The 20,802-nt window shown below is 47.6% G+C and overlaps 1 protein-coding gene and 1 long non-coding RNA gene across 2 annotated transcripts in view; one reads left to right on the top strand and one right to left on the bottom strand.

Moving 5' to 3' along the window:
• The window catches only part of LOC311630442, a 930,538-nt gene that overhangs the window by 194,612 nt on the left and 715,124 nt on the right, over nt 1-20,802 (top strand). The gene's annotated exons all lie outside the window — the stretch shown is intronic.
• Nucleotides 897-19,552, bottom strand: PSAT1 (phosphoserine aminotransferase 1). Its single transcript, XM_084899432.1, has 9 exons — nt 19,397-19,552; nt 15,425-15,485; nt 14,580-14,649; nt 12,352-12,557; nt 11,156-11,328; nt 9,294-9,463; nt 3,581-3,709; nt 2,778-2,915; nt 897-2,262 (listed from the first exon to the last, which is right to left on the bottom strand). The coding sequence occupies exons 1-9, from the start codon at nt 19,454-19,456 to the stop codon at nt 2,157-2,159; spliced, it is 1,113 nt and encodes a 370-aa protein (XP_084755558.1). The 5' UTR covers nt 19,457-19,552; the 3' UTR covers nt 897-2,156.

The raw sequence follows: 20,802 nt of genomic DNA on the forward strand, positions 1-20,802 counted from the left end.
ATTGTCCAACTGGCTGGTGAAACATTCTGCTGAGAACCAACAGCAGAGCTGGCCATGGCAATGGGAATGGAAACAAGTGGAGTTTTAAGGAACTCGGGGCTGGTACAAACCACAAGGACTTGCAACCATGAGATGGAAGGTTGAGGAAGAGGCTGACTCTATTTTATGGGAACACTTAGTTGGATCCCATGGACTGGCTGGCTTTTGCTAAACATTTATTGTGGTTATTCTTCTCATCCTGCATTGGGCCCTTGTAAATTTTTTACCATCCCTGAGATAAGTGGGGGGGGGGGGGATTATTTCAATCCTCCTTTTATAGATGAGAAAGCAAAGACTGGGAGGCTTAGCCCTGACTAGAGGGATGAGAGATCAGTCCAGTCCTCATTACACAGTACAATGAAGCACACAGATAGCTCAACACCATCCTACTGGCATGTTTGTGGCCTGAGTAGAACAGAGTTCATGGGACTTTACACCATGAGCTATGTTGGAAGGTGGTTTTGCTGATACTGTCCATTCCAAAAGCCAATGGAAAGCTAACACAGTGCACTGAATCATTAAAAAACAAAACAGAAAAGCCCTGGCCGGTGTGGCTCAATTGGTTGAATGTCATCTCATGCACCAAAGGGTCACAGGTTGCAGGCTCAATCTCCAGTAGGGGGTGTGCAGGAGGCAGCCAGTTGATGTATCTTTCTCGTCTCCCTTCCTCTCGCTCTAAAATCAACTTAAAAAATAGATATTTTTTAAAAACGGATGCACTGAACTCAAGTCTTACACCTTTGGTTGAACTAAATTAAATGCCCTCTCAGATGCTATTTTTAAACTCAAGTTTTCCCTTCATAAAGTTTTAAAAAAGAACAGTTTTAATAGCAAGTAAAGAAATTCACTGACAAAGGTTTAGGTGTTTTAGGACTTTAATGTCCTTCACGTACTCAACATCAAATACTGACAATGGAAAAACAACAGGGGCAAGGATCTTCCAGAAAGCACAGCATCACTCTGGTCAAACATAATGACAATAGTCAAATGAACCAACGATATGGGCGTTTAAGATGTGTTAGTTTCACGGCATAACTGAAAAATAACCAGCCAACCTTCTCTTCCACCTAAATAAAAATGAATCGGGGAGCTTCTAAATCTTGTGAGGCAGCCTCCAAAGGTAGGAGGGAAGAGAGAAGACACAACTGTTGAAAACAGTCGAAAGCAGTTTGGCTCAGTGGATAGAGCGTCGGTCTGTGGACTTAAAGGTCCCAGGTTCGATTCCGGAAATGTACATTGGTTGCGGGCGCATCCCCAGTGTAGGGTGTGCAGGAGGCAGCTGGTCGATGTTTCGCTCTCATCGATGTTTCTAGCTCTCTATCTCTCTCCCTTCCTCTCTGTAAGAAATCGATAAAATATATTTAAAAAAAACAACTGTTGAAAACACAATGCACAATGTCAAGGACGCTAACAAATTCCCAAAGACCCTACATAGATTACTAAGAACCGCATTATCAGAAATATAAATGCATAGAGATATAAACTATTTGGTATTAAAAACAGACTTTGCCATATAAACGTATGGTATGTCACTTTTATCTCTTTATGAGAATACAGTATTAATATCTTTAATTGGCCCTTTACCCTAGAATTCCTAAACACTCACCACGTGGTCAAGGTTGACCCAATTAACCTCTGTGGAACCCAGGAGCCCCTACTGCTGCCATTCAGGGAAGGATCAAGATTCAGCACCTAGCAGACCCCACCCACCCTCAATGCTACGCACTCGTATGTCTCCAGGAACATTAACTGCACTTTGTGTAAGTCCACAGGCAAGTCAGAACACTGAGATCTAGCTAGAAAATATAGCAGCAAAGACAACATGAACGTGGAATTGTTAGAAAAGCTAAAGAAAGGTTTTTTTTAAATACTTCCAGATCAAGTCAAAATTAAGTTGTCTGTTACATCTCACCAGCTTTGCAGGACTGTGGATATTGTGCTGTTTGTTTGCTTTTTATGTGTGTGTTTTTATTGTTGTTGTTGTTGTTTTGGGGGGGAGAATCTATAATAAGCATGTTCCTTTGAGAAAAATACCATGGTTACGTTTTTTAAGCCGTTAAGTTACTTTAAATGTGGGACATTGTTCAAGGGTAGAATATAAATTGGTTAGGATGTGTTCACAGCTGATGCATCTCCAAAAATTTCTTCATGAAGGCTGCCAGCTCCTGAGCATCCTCGATCGTGACGGCATTGTACAGAGAGGCCCGGATGCCTCCCACAGACCTAGAAGGACCACCACCATTAACAAGAGCATCTAATAAAGACAAACCCTCTTCCCAGTCACCTCCACAGGGGGCTGGGAGCTTCTGACATTTAATCATTAGAAAATTCTCCCCAATGCATCGAAAGGTTTACTGACCCACACATAACCTAGCTCAACGGGAACTGGGAGCAGGACCACTGCAGGGCTGCCTCCCATGTGGTGAGGACATGTGTTTTTCATAGAATCTGACATTCAGCGGGAGCACCAGTGATTTGCTCTTACCCCAATCGGGGACAGCAACCCCAGTTCTATGAGATCCAATAAAGGGATTTAAGGGGGATTTTAACCAAAATATGTGGCTCTACCATGCTCTCAGCAAGGGAATCGTGCGAAGAGCTCTAGAAGCAACAGGAAAAAGCGTTATCCCTGTGACAACTGGTTTTCCCAAGTTACAGTAACTGCTCCTCCAAGCTGGGCAGGTATTTCTTATTAAACCCATTCTCTGTCCGGGCTTCTGGCCTGGATGTGTACTCACCTGTGCCCTTTCAAGGAGATCATATTGAGCTCCAGGGACTTATCGAGGAATCTTTTCTCTAAAGCGTCGTCTCCTTTGGCGTTGCCAATGCGGAACGGAATATTCATCCTGCTTCTGTTCTGGGGCTCTACCGGACACCTGAGAAACACACGAAGCACGTTCATTAGTACAGCAACTTTTCTAAAATGTGCAACTGTCATTTACAAAGGAACAGGAAAAAAAAGTTTAAACATTTTCTAGATGCAAACAGGGGATTTAAGGAAAAAGCTATGCCCCAGGACATTTGTAATCTACTTAGGGAGATGCCTCTAGCATAAGGAGCAGTGATTTAGCATTCTCCTGGATGACTTGTACCTAACTTCCATGAGTCTCCGTTGCCTCATTGAATATTAGGAATAATAATATCTCCATTTCAGACTAGTTGTGACAGCTGGATGTTACAATGTGTATGAAGCTCACAGTAGCCACACAGCAATGTGTGGCTTTCTCTACAAGGCTGCAGGGGGGGGACACAAAACAAAAAAAAAGAAGAAAAAAAAACCTGGCCCTCATAGTGTTTGAAAGACTCCAAAATATATAATGAGCAGCGGTTTTCTCAAAACACTTGTCACACTGCATTGTCTCAAGCTGTGTGACCTCGAGCAAGTTACTAACCTCTCGGTTGTACATCACTTTCCTCGTTGAACAGTGGAAGGAGTAATGGAACCTCACATAAGGATCATGTGGCGATTAAGTGTATTTGCCAAAACTCCTTGGATATACACATTTCTAAATTCACAGAGAGGTAAAATCCATGGACTTACACATAAAATCCTTCAGAATTATCAATGATATCATAAATCATCCGCGATTTGATGGAGCTGAGCTTCTCCATGGCTGCTGCACCGCCGTTGTTCTTAATCCACTCCAGGACCAAGCCCATGACATAGATGCTAAAATAAAGATTAAAACAACAACAACAAAAAATAACACATGCATTTAGTTCTGGTCTACAAAAGTGGCAAGACATTCAAGCAAACGGTTAAGTTGTACCAAAACAGTCTGTAAGATGTCACTGGTCACTTAGCACAGAAAGGGGTGGCTCCAAGCCCCAGGAAGGACGGAGGTTCCTTGGATCCTCCTGGAACCAGGGACACAAATCCCACCCCATCTGCTATTTCTGACCCTAGCTTCTCTCTGCTGGAATGGTGGCTTCCTATTTTCAGATGAGCATCCTTCTAATGTTCCCTGGGCTCTTGACCTCATATCTCAGTTTCACCATCACCCTCCTGCCTCTTTCTCCTCACTCCCAATTCAGAAGATCCCAGGAAAGGCTTGGATTGGTCCATTAGATCCCCTGCCCAACTATGAGACCAGAAGAGCAAGGAACCCTGCTGGATCTGCCTGTTGGCTGGGAAGGTGGAGGTGGGAAGAGCAGGGCAGTTAAAATGTCACACTTATCCACCAGAAGTTGGTTGGTCTCCCTGGTCCCGAGAGGAGTAATCCTGGGGAATCTGTTAGTAAGTGGCAGCACTGGGTCTAGAGTCAGGATTGTGACACAGAGCCCATGCTCTTAGCACTAAGCCACACTGCCTCCTATCTGCTGGAGGGTCCTGGGTAGGCTCTGGGGTGGAAAAATTGAACACCTTTTGCACAAAGAAATCTATATATATAAAAGCCTAAGCGACTGTTGCAACTGGACAATAGCTATGACTCACCCTGACCATCAGGGGGCAGACGCTTAACTCAGGAGTGCATTCCCACAGCCAACCTCCCACAGTCCTTCCCCACAGCCCACTGGCCCCCATCGGCCCCCATAGGGTCTGGGCAAGACGACCCCAATAGGCCCCGACTGCTGGCCAGACAGAGGAGCCCCACCCATGCACAAATTCCTATACTGGTTCTCTGGTATAAAATAAAAGAGCAAATGGTAAAAGCTGTACAGGAACTCTGGTAGTTCAGCAAGGGAAGGGTTAACTGGGTGGGCTGGGGCCAGAGGGTCTGAGGACGCTTGAGGTGGGAACTGAATGTCAGCAGGTGGAGGTAGGGAAGTGTGTCCTCTATGAAGGCTGCCTGTTTGCCACTTCCCTCCCTCCACCTGCTGACATTACAAGGTTTGCATGAGGATGTGGGCTGGACAGGTAGGGACTGATGTGACATCTGGTGAGGAGTCTAACGAGATCTCTTTCTGAATGGCTTTTCTGGGGCCTCGAATTGGGGTGATCTTGTCCTTGGTCTACACATGGCCCCCTTTCATCTTGCCTGTGTCCCAAGTATTGTGAAGTTTGCATAAGGGCTCGGGCTGGACAGGTAGGGACTGATGTGACATCCCCAAAAACTGCTCTCTCTCCGCCAAGCACACACACACACACACACACACACACACACACACACACACACACACAAGATCCAAGCAAAGCCACCTACAGGCCCGTTCACCAACAGTAGTTTTCTGAGGCCACAGTTCACTGTCACCTGCAGCTCTGTTCTCCCAGGGTCCCCACAAACTAAGTGCATGTTTTTTGTTTTAATCCTCACAGTTCTAGGGTTAAACAGAATGAACAAGTGTTCTTTATTCCACCCCAATTCATCGCCCAGGGCTACTGGCAAGTATTTGAAGGCCAGTTACCAGCACAGTTCAAACAAACTTCCCAGGGCCTGTGGTCATTTGGCTCTGATTTTATAAGAAAAAAAAAATAAAGCTTCTTTTCAAACTCGGACCTTTTCAAGGACTTCTATGTGACAGAAAGTTCTGCAGTGTTCTGAGTGTCCTATCACCTTACATTCAGAGATGGGGGAGGGAGTTTTGCACAAATCTTCATGTCTCCGTCTAAGGAGTTTGTTCTCACTGGGTGAGCAACGATTTCCTAACATTGAACGCTTAAGCACTGCAAATGAACTCTACATTTTCCACGTTAGCGACTGAGAGTAATTGTTCAATTATACAGACTTTTACTTTGTTCTCTTCCTCTTCTTTTGGGGTAAGGGAAAGCAAAGCAACCTCTAAGAGTTGTCTTCGGGCAGAATACATATTTAAGCCAGTCTCTTTCATCTCCTACCTTTCCATGACTCTAATCAAACATTAACTATCCTGCCCCGAGCTGCCCAACTATCACTGTTCTGATCTGTCTGGGGGGAAATGTAGCTCCTTCTCTGCCCTTGTCTCTGGCTCAGCAGTCTCCTCAGGAAGGAAAATTCGGGGAGGTAGTTCCTGGGGCCACCTTCCTATCCTCCCCACCCCATCCAAGGTCAAGGCCTGGGGCCACGGCTGGAGGGGACCCTATGACAAAGCTTCTGCTCTAGGACTTCCTCAGTATCTCCAGGTCTGATTCCAGACACTTTCACCTCCCATTAGGCAGACTGGCCCACTTTCTCACTATTCCTGCTCATTCCCCTTAATATTAAACAGCGTATTGAAGTATTCATCCCATTTAAAAATTTTATTTCACACCATAACTGGTGGAGAAGATGCCAGCCGAGAGGCAGCTCCCCTGCTCCTCCAGGTTGTGCTCTGATCAGAACTTGGCTGCTTTCAGGCCAATTTCAGGGGGGTGCTCTCCCCATCTCCCTCCACCTCCCACATAGCCAGCGGTGGCCCAGAAAGGATCACCTGACTGAGAGCCAGGCCCTGGCCCCACCTTCTATCAGGTAAGAGCTACCTCCTACCACCCCACCCTCCACCCCCTCCCCATCCCCCATTGTCCTCATCCATAGGTGCAGTTTATGTTCAGTCTCTTTCTCCCTCCCTTTCCCCGATAGTAAATCCCTTTTCAGATAGTAAATCAGTTACTTAGCATTTTCTCATATCAATAATACCTCCACATGCCCAATGATACATTTCACACAAAAGACATTTCCAAATAGGTCAACCAGCCTCATCCAGGCCCCACCCAAGGCACTCACAGATCAACACCCCAGCCCTATACTAACTCAACACATCCAGATCTAAGCCTTCATCACTTGATTCAGCAGACCCTCAAGTTCCCACAAAAGTTTCCAGCCATGTCTGAGAGGCAGCTGTGGGGCAGGGGCAGGCGAGGAGTGAGCTGTTCCGGGCCTGGCTGCTCCGGGCCTGGCCTCTGTTGCTCTGGTTCGTTCCACAACCAGCTGCTCCAGGTCTGGTCACTGCCGCTCCCGACCTAGTTGCTCTGGACTTGGCTGCTGCTGCTCCGGGCCTGGCCGCACCCGACCCGGCTGCTCTGGGCCCAGCTGCTCCGGGCCCCGCCACTCCTGGCCTGGTCGCTCCCAGCCTGGCAGCTGCTGCTCCAGGCCTGGCCACTCCCAGCCTGGCAGCTGCTGCTCCGGGCCTGGCCGCACCAGACCCGGCTGCTCCGGGCCTGGCCGCTCCCAGCCTGGCAGCTGCTGCTCCGGGCCTGGCCGCACCAGACCCGGCTGTTCCGGGCCTGGCCGCTCCCAGCCTGGCAGCTGCTGCTCCGGGCCTGGCCGCACCAGAACCGGCTGCTCCGGGCCTGGCCGCTCCCAGCCTGGCAGCTGCTGCTCCGGGCCTGGCCGCACCAGACCTGGCTGCTCCGGGCCTGGCCGCTCCCAGCCTGGCAGCTGCTGCTCCGGGCCTGGCCGCACCAGACCCGGTTGCTCCGGGCCTGGCCGCTCCCAGCTGGAAACCGCTGCTTTGGGCCTGGCCGCACCAGACCCGGCTGCTCCGGGCCTGGCCGCTCCCAGCCTGGCAGCCGCTGCTTCGGGCCTGGCAGCTCCCAGCCTGGCAGCTGCTGCTCCAGGCCTGGCCGCACCCAACCCGGCTGTTCCGGGCCTGGCCGCTCCCAGCCTGCCTAAGCGGTATTTTAGAAATACTTTCAACCTGGGGGAAACAGCGTAGGGTTTCCAGGCCTCCAGGAGAGGTAGCACCAGAACACCCCCCCCCTCAGGACCACAGGGGACACCACACCAGGAGCTGCTCTGCCCCGCGTGAGCGGGTGGAAAGCTGGCAGGGGCTCCATCAGAATCCTGACTTTGAAAACAACTCCTTCCTTTCTTTCCTAGGGCAGATCATGTGGGGGAAATGTTCTATAGGCAGCATCTAATGGGGAGACCTCTAAGGAAGTCCCCCTTTTATACACACTCTTTAAAAAAAAAAAACTTGCGCCCCTCACAGATGGTGTCCTTCAAACACAAACAAACTCACCCCGATGATTCTGTTTGCAAAGAATCTGAGGTTCAGCTAGGCTGCCTGGGCTCAAATCCCAGCTATGCCACTTCCTAGATGTATGGCCTCGACTTCTTCACTTACAAAATGAGAATAAAAATAAGAGGATCTGCCTAAGCTACTTGGGAGATTAAAGAGTCCTTCACATAATGTATTATTATTTTCCCTCATTGCTGCCCTGGAAAAGTAAATCCAACTGTGGCCCTTCCCTCTCCTGCTCAGGCTCTGGGAACTAACAACAGCGGAAACAGCAAGAAGGGAGCAGCTAACAGCTATAGCACACTCAGTGCCAGGCCCCCAGTAAGTGCGTTTAATATATACATATCAACTCCTTTAATCCTCACTTATTACTTCTGAAGAGACCCGCTGCACACAGAGGTTAAGAGACTTGCCTAAGGTCACAGATGGCTCGTAGTAAGATCTCTCAGGAAACTGTTAAATCCCAGGTGTCCCAAAGGTTTTCCCAAACTGCTGGAAACCGATCATCACCTCACTGATAGAAAGATATAAAAGCCTGGTCAACCTTGAAACTCTGAAAGGTCAGCGCCAACCACTCCCTATCTAATTGAGACAATGGTAACTGAGGCAACTTCCCCGTCTTGTAATCATGTAAATCCTTACTGATATGATAATCTGATTACTACCTGCCTAAGGGCTTTAGGTGTATCCCAAAGCTGCTTAAGGGTAATGGATGTTCGCCCTCCTTTTCAATAAAAGGGAAAGCAAGGCCAGAGCCTAGGTCAGTCCTCCCACTAGAGGTGGGCTCCCGCCTGGCCCCCCATATTGCCAAATTAAATTTCTTCTAGTCTCTCTTCAATTTGCACGGGGCCCTTCTCCAGAACCCAAACCCTGAAACAGAACCCTGAACCACGAGGGACGTGAAAGGGGTTTCCTTACCAAACCCCCTGAAGCTGGGAGTTGAAAGATTGTGGGCAGGCCCAAGAGGCATGCAATGCAGCTAACGGGACCCCTGCAGGTTGGGCGAAAAACCAGGAAGGTGTTTGTGCCAAGCCTTAAGCTTCCTTCGTGCAGGCCCAGCAGGGAAAGAAAAGCAAGAAGGGGAGGCCCCACGTTTAGAAGTCCTCCTCCCAACTTGCACTGGTTGTTTGAGATGCTGTCAGCACTTCATCTGCACAGAGCTTTGGGGTTAACGGTGAACCAAAGCTACCAAAATCAAACAAAAATACAACAAGGCTAGAAGGAAGACTGACTAAACAGTGCACAGAGGGACGCATGAGCAGGGAGAGAGACTCCTGATAAGATGTCTCTAGGTTATCAGGTCACCGGTTCATGCAAACATTCTACTTCCAAGGTCACCTCTGCTTTGATGGGAAAGAGACCCCTCCATCGGTCCCCCAGTGGCACAGCGGGGTTACCTGAAGCAGGGAGGCGTGTTGTACAGGGAGTTGTTCCCGGCCTGCACTTTGTACTCCAGGACCGAGGGGCACTCTCGGAGGGCGAACCCCAGCAGGTCATCGCGGATGATTACCACCGTGACCCCCGCCGAGCCGACATTCTTCTGCGCACCAGCAAAGATCACCCCAAACTGGAAACGAGAAACACACACCACTGTAGGCGCATGTGGTCATCTTTCTGAAATGTACAATATCTAAACTTCCCAAATTCTTTGCCAAATGTGATTTCCATGAGGGGTTGCTTGCTGTATTCCTGTTCAGAGTGTATTCTCTTCTCTAAGGTATCTCCATCTCAGACACTTGTGAGCTCTGAGGCCTACAGTATGTCCTGCCCGGTCCTTCTCCCCCAGGAAGGGGCTAGCTCAAGGACCGCACGATAAAGACCTTATACATACTCATCTTCACCCTGCATCCTTTTTATCTACACCCACGCTAGTCTTTAAAACAGGGAGGCTAACTGTCCTGGGTAACCAAAAACACAAGAATTTTTACCCATTTATATTTCTACAATGGGACCATCAGAAGAATGCTGATAAATGAGAGAAGCTGACTGAGAGAGAAGAAATTTTAGAAAACAGATCTTGAAAGTTTCTTCAGGAAATCTTGTCATACTAGAGGCCTGATGCACAAAATTCGATCAAGGGGCAAGGTTCTCGCAGCCCCACAGCTGGCTCAGGCTTTTTTGGAAGGTTGTCTGGATGGTCGTTCTGCTGTTCAATCTAATTAGCATATTAGCTCTTTATTCTATAGAATAAGATACAGAATCCTCTCCCATGTGTCCCCGTGGTGGTGTCCCAGGTGGGAAGAGGGAGCAGTCTAGCCTGGCAGGCGGAGTATTTTATACTTGATATTGTTTAGAATTGTCAGTGCACAGTGACTGGTAATACATACCAGGCTACAACCAAAATGTGGTATATGCATACCATGGAATATTATGCAGCCTTAAGAAGGAATGAAGTTGGCAAGTGCTACCACAAGGATGAACCTCAAGGGCACCCTGCTAAATGAAGTAAACCAGATACAAAAAGCCAAATATTGCCTAATTCCATTTAGGTGAGGTAGCTGGAGTGGTCACATTCATAGACAGAAAGTACAAATGGTAGTTACCAGGGGCTAGAAGAGCAAGTACTGGGGAGTTAATGTTTAATGGGCACTGGGTTTCCGTACAGGAAGAGGACAAGCTCTGAAGATGGATGGTGGTGATGATTACACAACACTGTGAATATACTGACTGCCACTGAACTGCACTGAAAACGGTTAAAATGACAAATTTTATGTTAAGCATATTTTACCATAATTTTTTTTAAGAAGGCAGATTTTCTTAGTCAGTTTGTTTTCCATTCTTCACAGATATTATACCACCTTGTTATAGGCACCTGGGTGGGTACACTACTCCTACTGCCCACCTTCATGTGGCACCAAAAGTACTGATGCTCTTGGCGTTGAGGTGGGTACAAGGCGGGGCGGGGCCTCCTACACAGGCACCCTGAGTTGGGATAAATAATCTGCATCTTTCCTCCAAGACAGCACACCACTCCCAATGCGTTGACCAAAAAGGTTTGTAAGAGCCACTCTCAAAGGCAGATACATTCCCCATGGACTCGAGTGTGAGCCTGGGAGGCCTTCCTTCACACGGGGCTGGGAATGTCAGGACTTGAGCATCTGACAGTCTATAATGAGCACGTGATACTGGCCTGCTCCCTGAGCTACCCTGGCTCCAGGGTCTCTGCAGGCCACGGCTCCCCACCCTCTCCCCGTTCTAGTATCTATGAAGACGCCCTTAAAGAAACCGCGACGCCGGGGTCCCCTCTTTTACACTCTACCTTGGAAACATCCACAGGCCTGGATAGGAAGTTTGAGGACATGTCGCAAACCAGCACGGCTCCCTTCACATCGGGGACAAAGTCAAACTCCACGCCGTGCACAGTCTCATTGGCGCAGTAATACACGTAAGAAGCTTCCGGGCTGAGAGTCCAGGTGCTTGGGTCTGCGATCTCTATCACAGAAGACAAGTTGGAGACACGTGTACTGCCCTTTCCTTATGTAGATGGAGCCCTCCCACAGCAATGAGACTGATTGCATAGTATTCCCAAGTGAAAGTGCCCGATCCATCCGGCATTATTATAATCACCACCTGCATCCTAAAAGGATGGTCCATCTCACCCTGCTGACAGTTCAATCTCCAGTTATGGCAGAATGAGTACTTGGGGTTTTTGCTCGTCATCCTATTGGGTGGCCCAACAGTTCCCCCCCGTGGGGCTCCAGCCTCCCCCATTCTCAGTCCATAGGATTCCAGGGGAACCAGTTCCACCTGAAGCCTCTAAAATAGCATGGGGCCCAGGTGCTGTCACATGACTAGTTTGCAATGGGACCCAGGAGACACGAGGCAGTCACTGGAATGTGTGAGCACAGACACTGAAACTTGGGAGAACATAAGGTCAGCAGAGGCTGCAGCCATCTTCTGAGCCCAAGGGGACAGCTTTCCTGAATGTGGGGTCACCACGGAGGACACAGTGAGATACTGAAGACCTGGACATAGTGTTGGGGCCTTGATCAAACCATCCCTAAGCCAAACCAGACCCTGGGCTGCTCAGCCAAATGAGCTTAGGGAAGCTCTTGCTGCAGGAGAACTTAGTAACCTCACCTAGTACAGCCACCCAGCTATCTAAATACTAACTACTGACTAGGAGGAACAACAACAAAAAAACCCACACAATTGCCGAGACCGGTTTGGCTCAGTGGATAGAGCATCGGCCTGCGGACTGAAAGGTCCCAGCTCGATTCCAGTCAAGGGCATGTACCTTGGTTGCGGGCATATCCCCAGTGGAGGGCGTGCAGGAGGCAGCTGGTTGATGTTTCTCTCTCATCAATGTTTCTAACTCTCTATCCCTTTCCCTTCCTTTCTGTAAAAAATCAATAAAATATATTTTAAAAAAAAACCCACACACACAATTGCAGATTGTCCTAAAGAGGAACCACCCGCCAGTCATTAAAGTCCACCTCAGCTCCCAGCACTTACTTGTATAACTCCCAAGTTTAGGGTGGACGATGTTGACAGTCCCAAACTTTTTGGCTTCTTCTGCAGCTTTCGCTGACCAAGCTCCTGTCACCACGTAGTCGGCACACCTTGCTGCTTTCAGTCCAATCAGGTTTAAAGGGACAGCACTGAACTGGCCAGACCCACCTCCTTGCACAAAAATCACCTTGTAGTTGTCTGGAACAGCTCTGGGCAAAAGCACAGGAGAAAGTAACTAGACTCACAGGGTCAAAAGATGGAGCATGAGTGATGCTCTGTCAGCACTGGTGCTTGGGTGGATATACCACAAGAAATATGGCAAAACCCCACCACCACTTTGCCTTCCCCGATCCAGTCACTATCTGTTCACTCCTTGGACAACTGTTGGTTGGCCCTGTGGTGGCAGCCTACGGTCACTGTTCAGACAGAAACTAGTAACAGCCAGCTGCTCCCTTGGGATAACATCATTCATTCTCAGTCCACATGGTTAAAGGGTAAACAACCCTAGCTCCAGGGGATGAGCATGTGACACAAGATGGCCAATGGGTTTGGTTCTGAGAGCTTTGATCAAACTTTTGGGAAAGAAGAGCTATTCCTATTGAGAGGAAGAATGAATGTGCAGGAACTAACCCTGCAGTCAATGGTGGCCATCTGATGAAGCAAGCTCATAAGTAGCAGGGCCAGGAGATGGAGAAAAAGATCTTCCTGATATCAACCGAGCTCCTAAATCACTCCTGGACTTGCCTATCATGTGAGATACATTCTTTTTTGTTCGCTTGTTTTTCAAATACAAGCAGGAGTTTATTTAGAATGTCACAGAGGTAGAAAGAGTGAGCCAGTGGGGCTGCGTGGGCTCAGGAAACAAGTTACAGAGGCAAAAGAAGGGCCCTTGAAGCTTAGGAGAAAGAAAGCAAAGGTAACCTGCTTGGAGAAAGTGAAGTGGGTAAGAGTGTGGGAGAGGGAGAAAGGAAGAGACCCATATATTCCTTTTGTTTGGGGGGGGGAGGGGGAGGAGGGGGGAGTGGAGGGGGAAGATAAGCCAGGAGTTGGGTTTCTGTCCTTTGCAACCAAAAATCCTAAAAATATTGACGTGCTGGTCCATGCTATGAACCAAGTGGACACTGGAAATCCTTCTGAAGCATTTATCAAGGCAATTTAGAAGGAAAGTAATGAAACAGTACAATTCCAATTAACAATGATTATTCCTGACTAGTGGGGTTATAGACAAGACCAGTTTAACTTCTGAGTTTATTTTTTCTAAAGTTTCTATCTTGAACATGTACTAGAGTTTTGTGAGCAGGAAAAAAATAAAAGTGCATTTCCAAGGTTACCATATTCTTTTACGTGCATATGTTGATAGTACAAAACCTCTCGTTTAAACAGAAATGTGTTTAAGAATAAAAGTTTCCTCTGGATAAGAAAAGCAGTACAGCCCTGGCCGGTTGCTCAGTGGTTAAGAGTGTCAGCCCGTGGACAGAAGGGTCTCGGGTTTGATTCCTGGTCAAGGGCATGTACTTGGATTGCAGGTTCGCTCCCTGTCCCCTCCTGGTCCGGGCACTTTCAGGAGGCAACCAGTAGGTCGGATGTGTCTCTCTCACGTCCAATTGTTTTTTGTTTTTTTTATCTCCCACTCCCCGCTCCCTCCCACTCTCTCGGAATGCAATGGGAAGAATATCCTCAGGGGAGGATTACCAAAATAAAAAAAGAAAAAAGAAAAACAGTACAGGTAACCTAGAGGGGGTTTACTAGCATGGCATTTTCTGGAGTTAACCCAAAGAGCCTGTTAAAATGAAGTTTCTACAGAGATTTTGACAGCAGTTCAGGAAGGGGCCCAGCATTTAAACTTTTTAATAACACCCCTCCCCGCTCCCCCCCAGGTAATTCTGATAGGCAATATGAGGATCAGACTGCCAGACTCAGTGACCTACAAGTGAGTAATGCTGACAAGACAACCAAATATCTCTTTGTCATTTAAATCCCTTTTAGGCCAGCTGAACTTCTGGAAAAATCTTTCCCAGATATGACTATTTCAAATCTTTGGAAATAACTACGTAACATAAACACACACACAAGTGCAAGATAGGGAACAATTTAATGGCTTTGGAGACATCTTAATAAGACTAGTTTTACTTATAGAATATTCTAAACAGCAGGAAATAGTGTACAGACACCCAGGTACATATGTTATCAAACAAAAATAATGCAGTTTGGTCTTAAAACTTTAAACTTACAGCAATTCCCGCACAAGATTCTCTGTGTTGTTAAGAATCTTAGCAAAATCTGCTGACCGGTGGCTCATTTCTATGGAAGGAAAGATAAAATAACAAAACAGCAAAATAAGTTCCAGTTCAACACCAAATGAACACAAGTAACTTCAGAAAGAAGGGCAAGATTTGCCAAGTAAAAGAATAAGTAGGAATTTCAGTTATTTTGCATTCAATTTCATTTAGGGGAAAACCTAAATGATTTCCATATTGCAAGCACTGCAGTCTCCTATCACAGCAAAATGGCTTTCAAGTGGCAGCTTCAGTCTGTGATTTCTCACCTTTAACATGAACATAAACCTGTGTGCAAGGTTTGCCCTCCAGGAAAATAGCACAAAATCCTACACTACACTCTCACCTCATAGATACCTAACTACATGTCCCAAAACCCACAGGAACAATATTTAATAGCAATGAGCATACTAATAACCCTACAGTCTCTTAATACTGTGTAGCCTTTGAAACTACAAGGAAAATAAATAAATAAAAATAAAGTAAATTTTAGAACTCAAAGGTTCTCTTCTCCAATAGAAGAGAATCTTAATAAAATTATTAACAGGAAAGATCTTCATAAGAACCTTGTATACTTTTAAACTTTTAATCAAGCTTATTTCTAAGTGTAGGAAAAACAAAATGAACGTGAAGTAATATTATAAATATTTGGGACATGGGTATACAAATGTACTCCGGGTCTCAGACTCTATGACTAGCAAAACCATAGCTAAGATGTACGAAATCTCACCAGCATTTGTTTATGTTGTTTTCAAAATTGCTTCCATCAAACATGTAACTCAAGGGAAAGTAAATCTTACCGAGAACACTAATCCCAAGGCCTTTGTAGTCTAATAATTCTTTTTGTATCTCTAACAATACCTAGAAGAAAACATAAAAGAAAGTAGGTGATTTGAATATTCTGTGCACAGCTCTCCTTCTGGACACACAAACCAGGGGTGGGGAAGGGCATGGAAGGGGAGCTGCCCATAGGCCTGTGAGATCTGGAGGCTTCTGTCCCCACCCACAGCCTCCTCCCTTCTTCCCACAGAGCCCAGAAGACACCGTTTTCCCAAAAGCTGAGTGTGAAATTACCAAATGTGACTGATGCTATGATAGTTTTTCCAAAGGTTTGAATTAACTTAGACATAAAAAATAAATGGGAGCCCTTGCTGGTTTGACTCAGTGGATAAAGCCTGTGGACCAAAGGGTCCAGGGTTGGATTCCGGTCAAGGGCACATGCACGGGTTGCAAGCTTGATCCCCAGCAGGGGATTCTCTCTCATCATTGATGTTTCTAACTCCCCCCTCTTCTTTCCTCTCTGAAGTCAATACAAATATTTTTTTTAAATTGGATTTAAAAGAAAATGACCAAGTATACAATTTTTCTGATGCAACTCAGTATGCCCTGGCGAGCCCCTTGACTATGTTGTAGGATCGTCTCCACCGTCAGTCTCACTGGGGCCACAGGGCAAGCAGGACCCAGTTTAGGACCCATCTCAGTGCCAGGAAATGGGAAGGAGGGGAGTACGAGGGCTGCAACCAAATCTCTCCTAAACCTCTCCCTCGCTGGGGAGGAGACCCTAAAGGCAAGTAAAAGGAAAATAACTACAAACAGATAAGGAAAACACCTCTTTTTATTTTTTTTTTTTAAGAACAGTAAGCCCTTATCAGAGATGCATGCTGATAAGTTTATGAATTAAATAACTGATATCTCCTTTGGCGGAGGGGAGAAAGGGGTGTGTGTATATAAGAGTGGAGCGGGCCGAGTCCGGTTTGGCTCAATGGTTAGAGCGTCGGCTTGGGGACTGAGGGATACCAGGTTCGATTCCGGTCAAGGGCATGTACCTTGGTTGCGGGCATATCCCCAGTGGGGGGTGTGCAGGAGGTGGCTGATCGATGACTCTCTCTCATCGATGTTTCTAACTCTCTATCTCTCTCCCTCTCTGTACAAAATCAATAAAATATATTTAAAAAAAAAAAAAAAAAAAAAAGAGTGGAGCGGGAGCGTGGGAAGGGAAGGAGAAGGGGGTGGCTGAAACAAGATTGGAAAAATGTCCATAGTTGTTCAATATCAGAGGTGGACCAATGGCTTCTCTACTTCCTTGTATGTGAGAACTACCACAAAGTCAAAAGAGGAAAAAGTTAGAAAAACAGGTAAGACCTCTATAGAAGCGTCCAGCCTTCAGAGATGGTTTCTTTTCACAATACAGGCTAAGGAGGACATAAAACCATACAAACTGGATTTCAACTTGTCTGAAGAAACAAGATTTGAATGGCAAAGAATCAGACAAAAAAGATTCCATTGAAAAGGAGGTTCAAAAATTAGTCATTGTTTTGCAAACTGTTGGGTGCTTATTAGCACTGGCTAATCAAATAAACATCAGTAAACAGAAATACCAATCTGAGATAGAATCATCTCTGAACTTCTGTTTGAAACTACTTCTCTTATAGGCAGTAAGTATTCTTGGAAGACGCCTATAAGTTTGTATCGAAAATCATTACGAAAGAGTTTTAAGACTTCTACCCATAAAGTACAGCCCCTTTAATCCAGTGGAGTTCAGTTTTTTCAAACTGCAGAATGCTTTTGTGGGTCACAACGAATTTTTTTTTAATGAAACTGAACAGACTAGAATGGAATAGAATACAAACTGTGCATGTCACAGCCAACTAGGCTATTTCTTAAGGCTTTTGTTTTAGTTATAGTACATACATGTACTTGGTCATTTTATAAAAAGGTTTCCATTGTGATTAGAGTCAAAGTTTTAAAAGCTTCTCTAATTCTTTTAATTCAATTAAATCAAGTCACATACAAAGCCAACATCTGCCCCCATCCCTACCCCCACCCCCAGGTTAGAGGGCTCATCTGAGGGCTAAAAATCCTCCCCAGCCCTAGCTGGTTTGGCTCAATGGATAGTGTCTACCTGAGGCCTGAAGGGTCCCAGGTAGGATTCTGGCCAAGGACACACGTCTGGGTTGCAGGATTGGTCCCCAGTAGGGGGCGTGCAGGAGGCAGCCAATCAATGATTCTCATCATTGATGTTTCTTTTTTCTTTTTTAATATATTTTATTGATTTTTTACAGAGAGGAAGAGAGTGGGATAGAGAGTTAGAAACATTGATGAGAGAGAATCATAGATCAGCTGCCTCTTGCACACCACCCACTGGGGATGTGCCCGCAACCAAGGTACATGCCCTTGACCGGAATCGAACCTGAGACCTTTCAGTCCCGCAGGTCGACGCTCTATCCACTGAGCCAAACCCGTTTCGGCTCATCATTGATGTTTCTATCTCTCTCTCCTTCTTCCGTCTTCTCTAAAATCAATAAAAATATATTTTAAAAAATCCTCCCCAGAAATAAACAATTGTATTAATGATGACAACTGCCATTATAATAAATGGCAGTTTATTATAATAAGAAACCAATTTCATAGGGAGCAATACTGAATCCAAAAGATGAAGAGGGGAAAACGGTGAGGAGACCTCCTACAGGCAACATTTCCACAGCTCTAGCAAAGAATCTGGCCTAAAACCAACTACAATAGATGAGAGAGAGAAAAATAAGTCCTGTTCTCTAGCTACTGTGAGCGCTGCCCATAGAAAAGTTAAGATGTCCTTTTCCCACCGAAAACTATAAGATTCTCTGTTCTTACAACACAGAGGCAGCTCTGTCCCAGGGAGATTTCCACCCTGTCCAACAAAAGATAATTGTAACGTACTTTGGCGGCGCTGCATGTTGCTACAACATATTATCAGTCATTTTGGTTGAAAATAAAAATCTAACAGTAGCGGTACAGACTGTCCACGCGTTCAAGTCACAGACTTCGCCTGCTTCACAGCTGCTACGGGTTGGGGGGGATGGGGGGGGGGGGGGGGCGGCAGCCACCTGGCACCTGGCAGGGAGTTGGGCAGGGAGGGGGGCGGAGGGAGGGAGGGAGGGAGAGAGAGAGAGAGAGAGAGAGTCGGCCACTTGCATGTGACAAGTCTGCAGGGGCCCGGGGCCCGGGGAGAATTTAATCATTCATCACTTGCTCCAGAACGAAGTGAAGCGGACTGGGCTAGCAGCCAGAGGCCTACCAGAGTACGAATACTCTAATGCCTTTGGGCTTCGGGGGGGCGGAGGGGGTCAATACTATTTTTAAAAATCTACGCAAAAAAAAAAAAAAAAAAAAAAAAAAAAAAAAAAGGCGGACCAAAAGGATTTAGGGGTAGTTCTGATGGTGAGAAGGGAGCACTGGGAGACTTTCAATTTTACATTTTGAAAAGCAATGTTCCCGAGGGCTGGCTAACCCAAACAACTGTTTACGGGCAGCCAAGCGCGGTCCTCTGGTTTTGCAATCCCCGTTCGCCATTCATTCACACGGCGCCCATGCATGCATTCACTCCGCACCGCCGGGCTCGCTGCACCGCCCCGCGAGGCTAACGCAGGACAAGAGGCTTCTCTTCGCCGCCGTGCCCACGCCGGGCCTGAGTCTGCAGGAGTCCCCAGGTGTGTGCACCACGGCGTGCCAGCAACGCTCCGGCGGGGCAGACCGTGCACGCCTCAGAGCAGCTGCACGGGCATGCCTCCCGAGCTCCCGCCCCCGCAAGTGTGTTTTTCCAGAAGCCCACGTGCGAGGATCCTGAACCGGGTGCACGCTGGTGCAGAGCGTCCGCGGGACTCCGAGAGGGAAAGGGGATCCCAGCGCCACACGAGGAGACAGATGCACAGCTCCCCGCGCAGGATGATGCTCCGCCACTCGCACGCGTGCTCACGCCCGGACTGCGCCTTCCGTGCGCGATCGCTAGGACTTACCGAGCGCGGCAGCTTGGCGGGCCCGGGCCCGAAATTGACCACTTTTCTTGGGGCGTCCATGGTGCTGCGTGGCACGCGTGGCGAGTTAGCAGGAGAGAACTGGCTGCACGGGCTGCGCGAGTCTGTCGCTGGCGCGGACCCTCGGCCTCTTTCCAGAGCCTAGCCGGCGTCCCCGATTGGCCCGCGCCGTAACAGGCCCTGCTCTGATTGGTCCTCTCCATGAGGCTTGCATCCCATTGGTGGCGCTCGCTAGCGGGGGCCGGAAACCGTAGCTCCCCCTCGGGTTTACTGTTTCAGCCTTTTCTTTGATCTATGCAAGGCGTGCGGGCGATTGCACCAGCCAGCCGGCTCCCGAGCGCCCCCGCCGGAGGACCGTGGGCGGAGGGAAGGTCGCGCATTCACGCTTCTGCGCCTGGAATCCAGCCAATTCCAGTTCTCCGGCTCTGATCCCAGACTCTCTCTCTTGCCCTGAAGGGGAGATGCAGAGTAAATCTCAACCCCTCCTCCCATCCAACCATCTCTGCTCCGCCTCTAGCCCCTGGGCGCTGATGCATTTGTTTCGCAACCAGCAGCCATTCATTCCCCAAACTTCTCTAAGCATCCTCACGGCGCCAGACACTCCAGTGGACAGGCAGGGCTCCCAAGGATAGAGTTGTAGGGCAGTAAAGAATTGGCCCAGAGTGGATGGATGGGTGAGGTTCTTTGCACGGACATTGGAGTCCCAAGTTCCTGCTGGATTAAAGGATGGAGGTAGCTAAGGATTCTGGGAAGATACCTGGCCTGGGAAACCTGGGTGCCCCCTCAACCCTCACCCACCCAGGCAAGTCCTTAAAAGTTGCTGATTCTTCATTTCCTTTTGTGAAACCAGCGAGCTGGAACCTGGCAGTAGCTCTCAGGTTCTCCAGCGCTGACAAGCTGTGAGTTTAGAAACGTGAGAAGATATTAACAGGAACGCGATATTCTTGTGGGGAGCTGCAGTCCAAGCCAGGCAGAGGCCCAGAGCCAGGCCGGGCGCAGGGCCAGCAAATGCTCAAACGTTTCTACAATAGAGTCCTGCTCCAGTTCCCGTGGAGATCCACCTGGGGTTCTGAAACAGGGAGGCTCCCTCTCCTGCAAGGAAGACGTTTCTCTGAAGTCTAGAATTTCATCATTTTTAAAAGTGTGAACTAGGAGTTCTACTCCATGATTTAACCTACTTTCTTTTAATATAAAAAAATATATTTTCCCAAATCTTTGAGCAAAATTGATGTGCCAGGAATACACACATAGTTCCTGTCTTGGGGCTTTCCGGAACACTAGCCACGCTGTCAACTACCCCTTTCAGAAGGCTTGTAAACGGTCAGGGTTTTGGCTTTTGTTGCTCTATGTGGTATGCAGTAGGCAGGATGGGGATGGGAACAGAGGTA

Source organism: Pipistrellus hanaki (assembly GCF_964339955.1).
Source record: "Pipistrellus hanaki genome assembly, chromosome: 11".
In the NCBI taxonomy this organism is placed as follows: Eukaryota; Metazoa; Chordata; class Mammalia; order Chiroptera; family Vespertilionidae; genus Pipistrellus; species Pipistrellus hanaki.

What these genes read in the sequence shown, in the direction of transcription:
- PSAT1 (XM_084899432.1), bottom strand. Translation starts at nt 19,456, where the DNA reads ATGGACGCCCCAAGAAAAGTGGTCAATTTCGGGCCCGGGCCCGCCAAG. An exon ending in CCTTGGGATTAGTGTTCTCG is followed by an intron (nt 14,650 to 15,424) that starts GTAAGATTTACT and finishes TTCCTTCCATAG; the next exon opens with AAATGAGCCACCGGTCAGCA. An exon ending in TAAACTTGGGAGTTATACAA is followed by an intron (nt 11,329 to 12,351) that starts GTAAGTGCTGGG and finishes CTTCTGTGATAG; the next exon opens with AGATCGCAGACCCAAGCACC.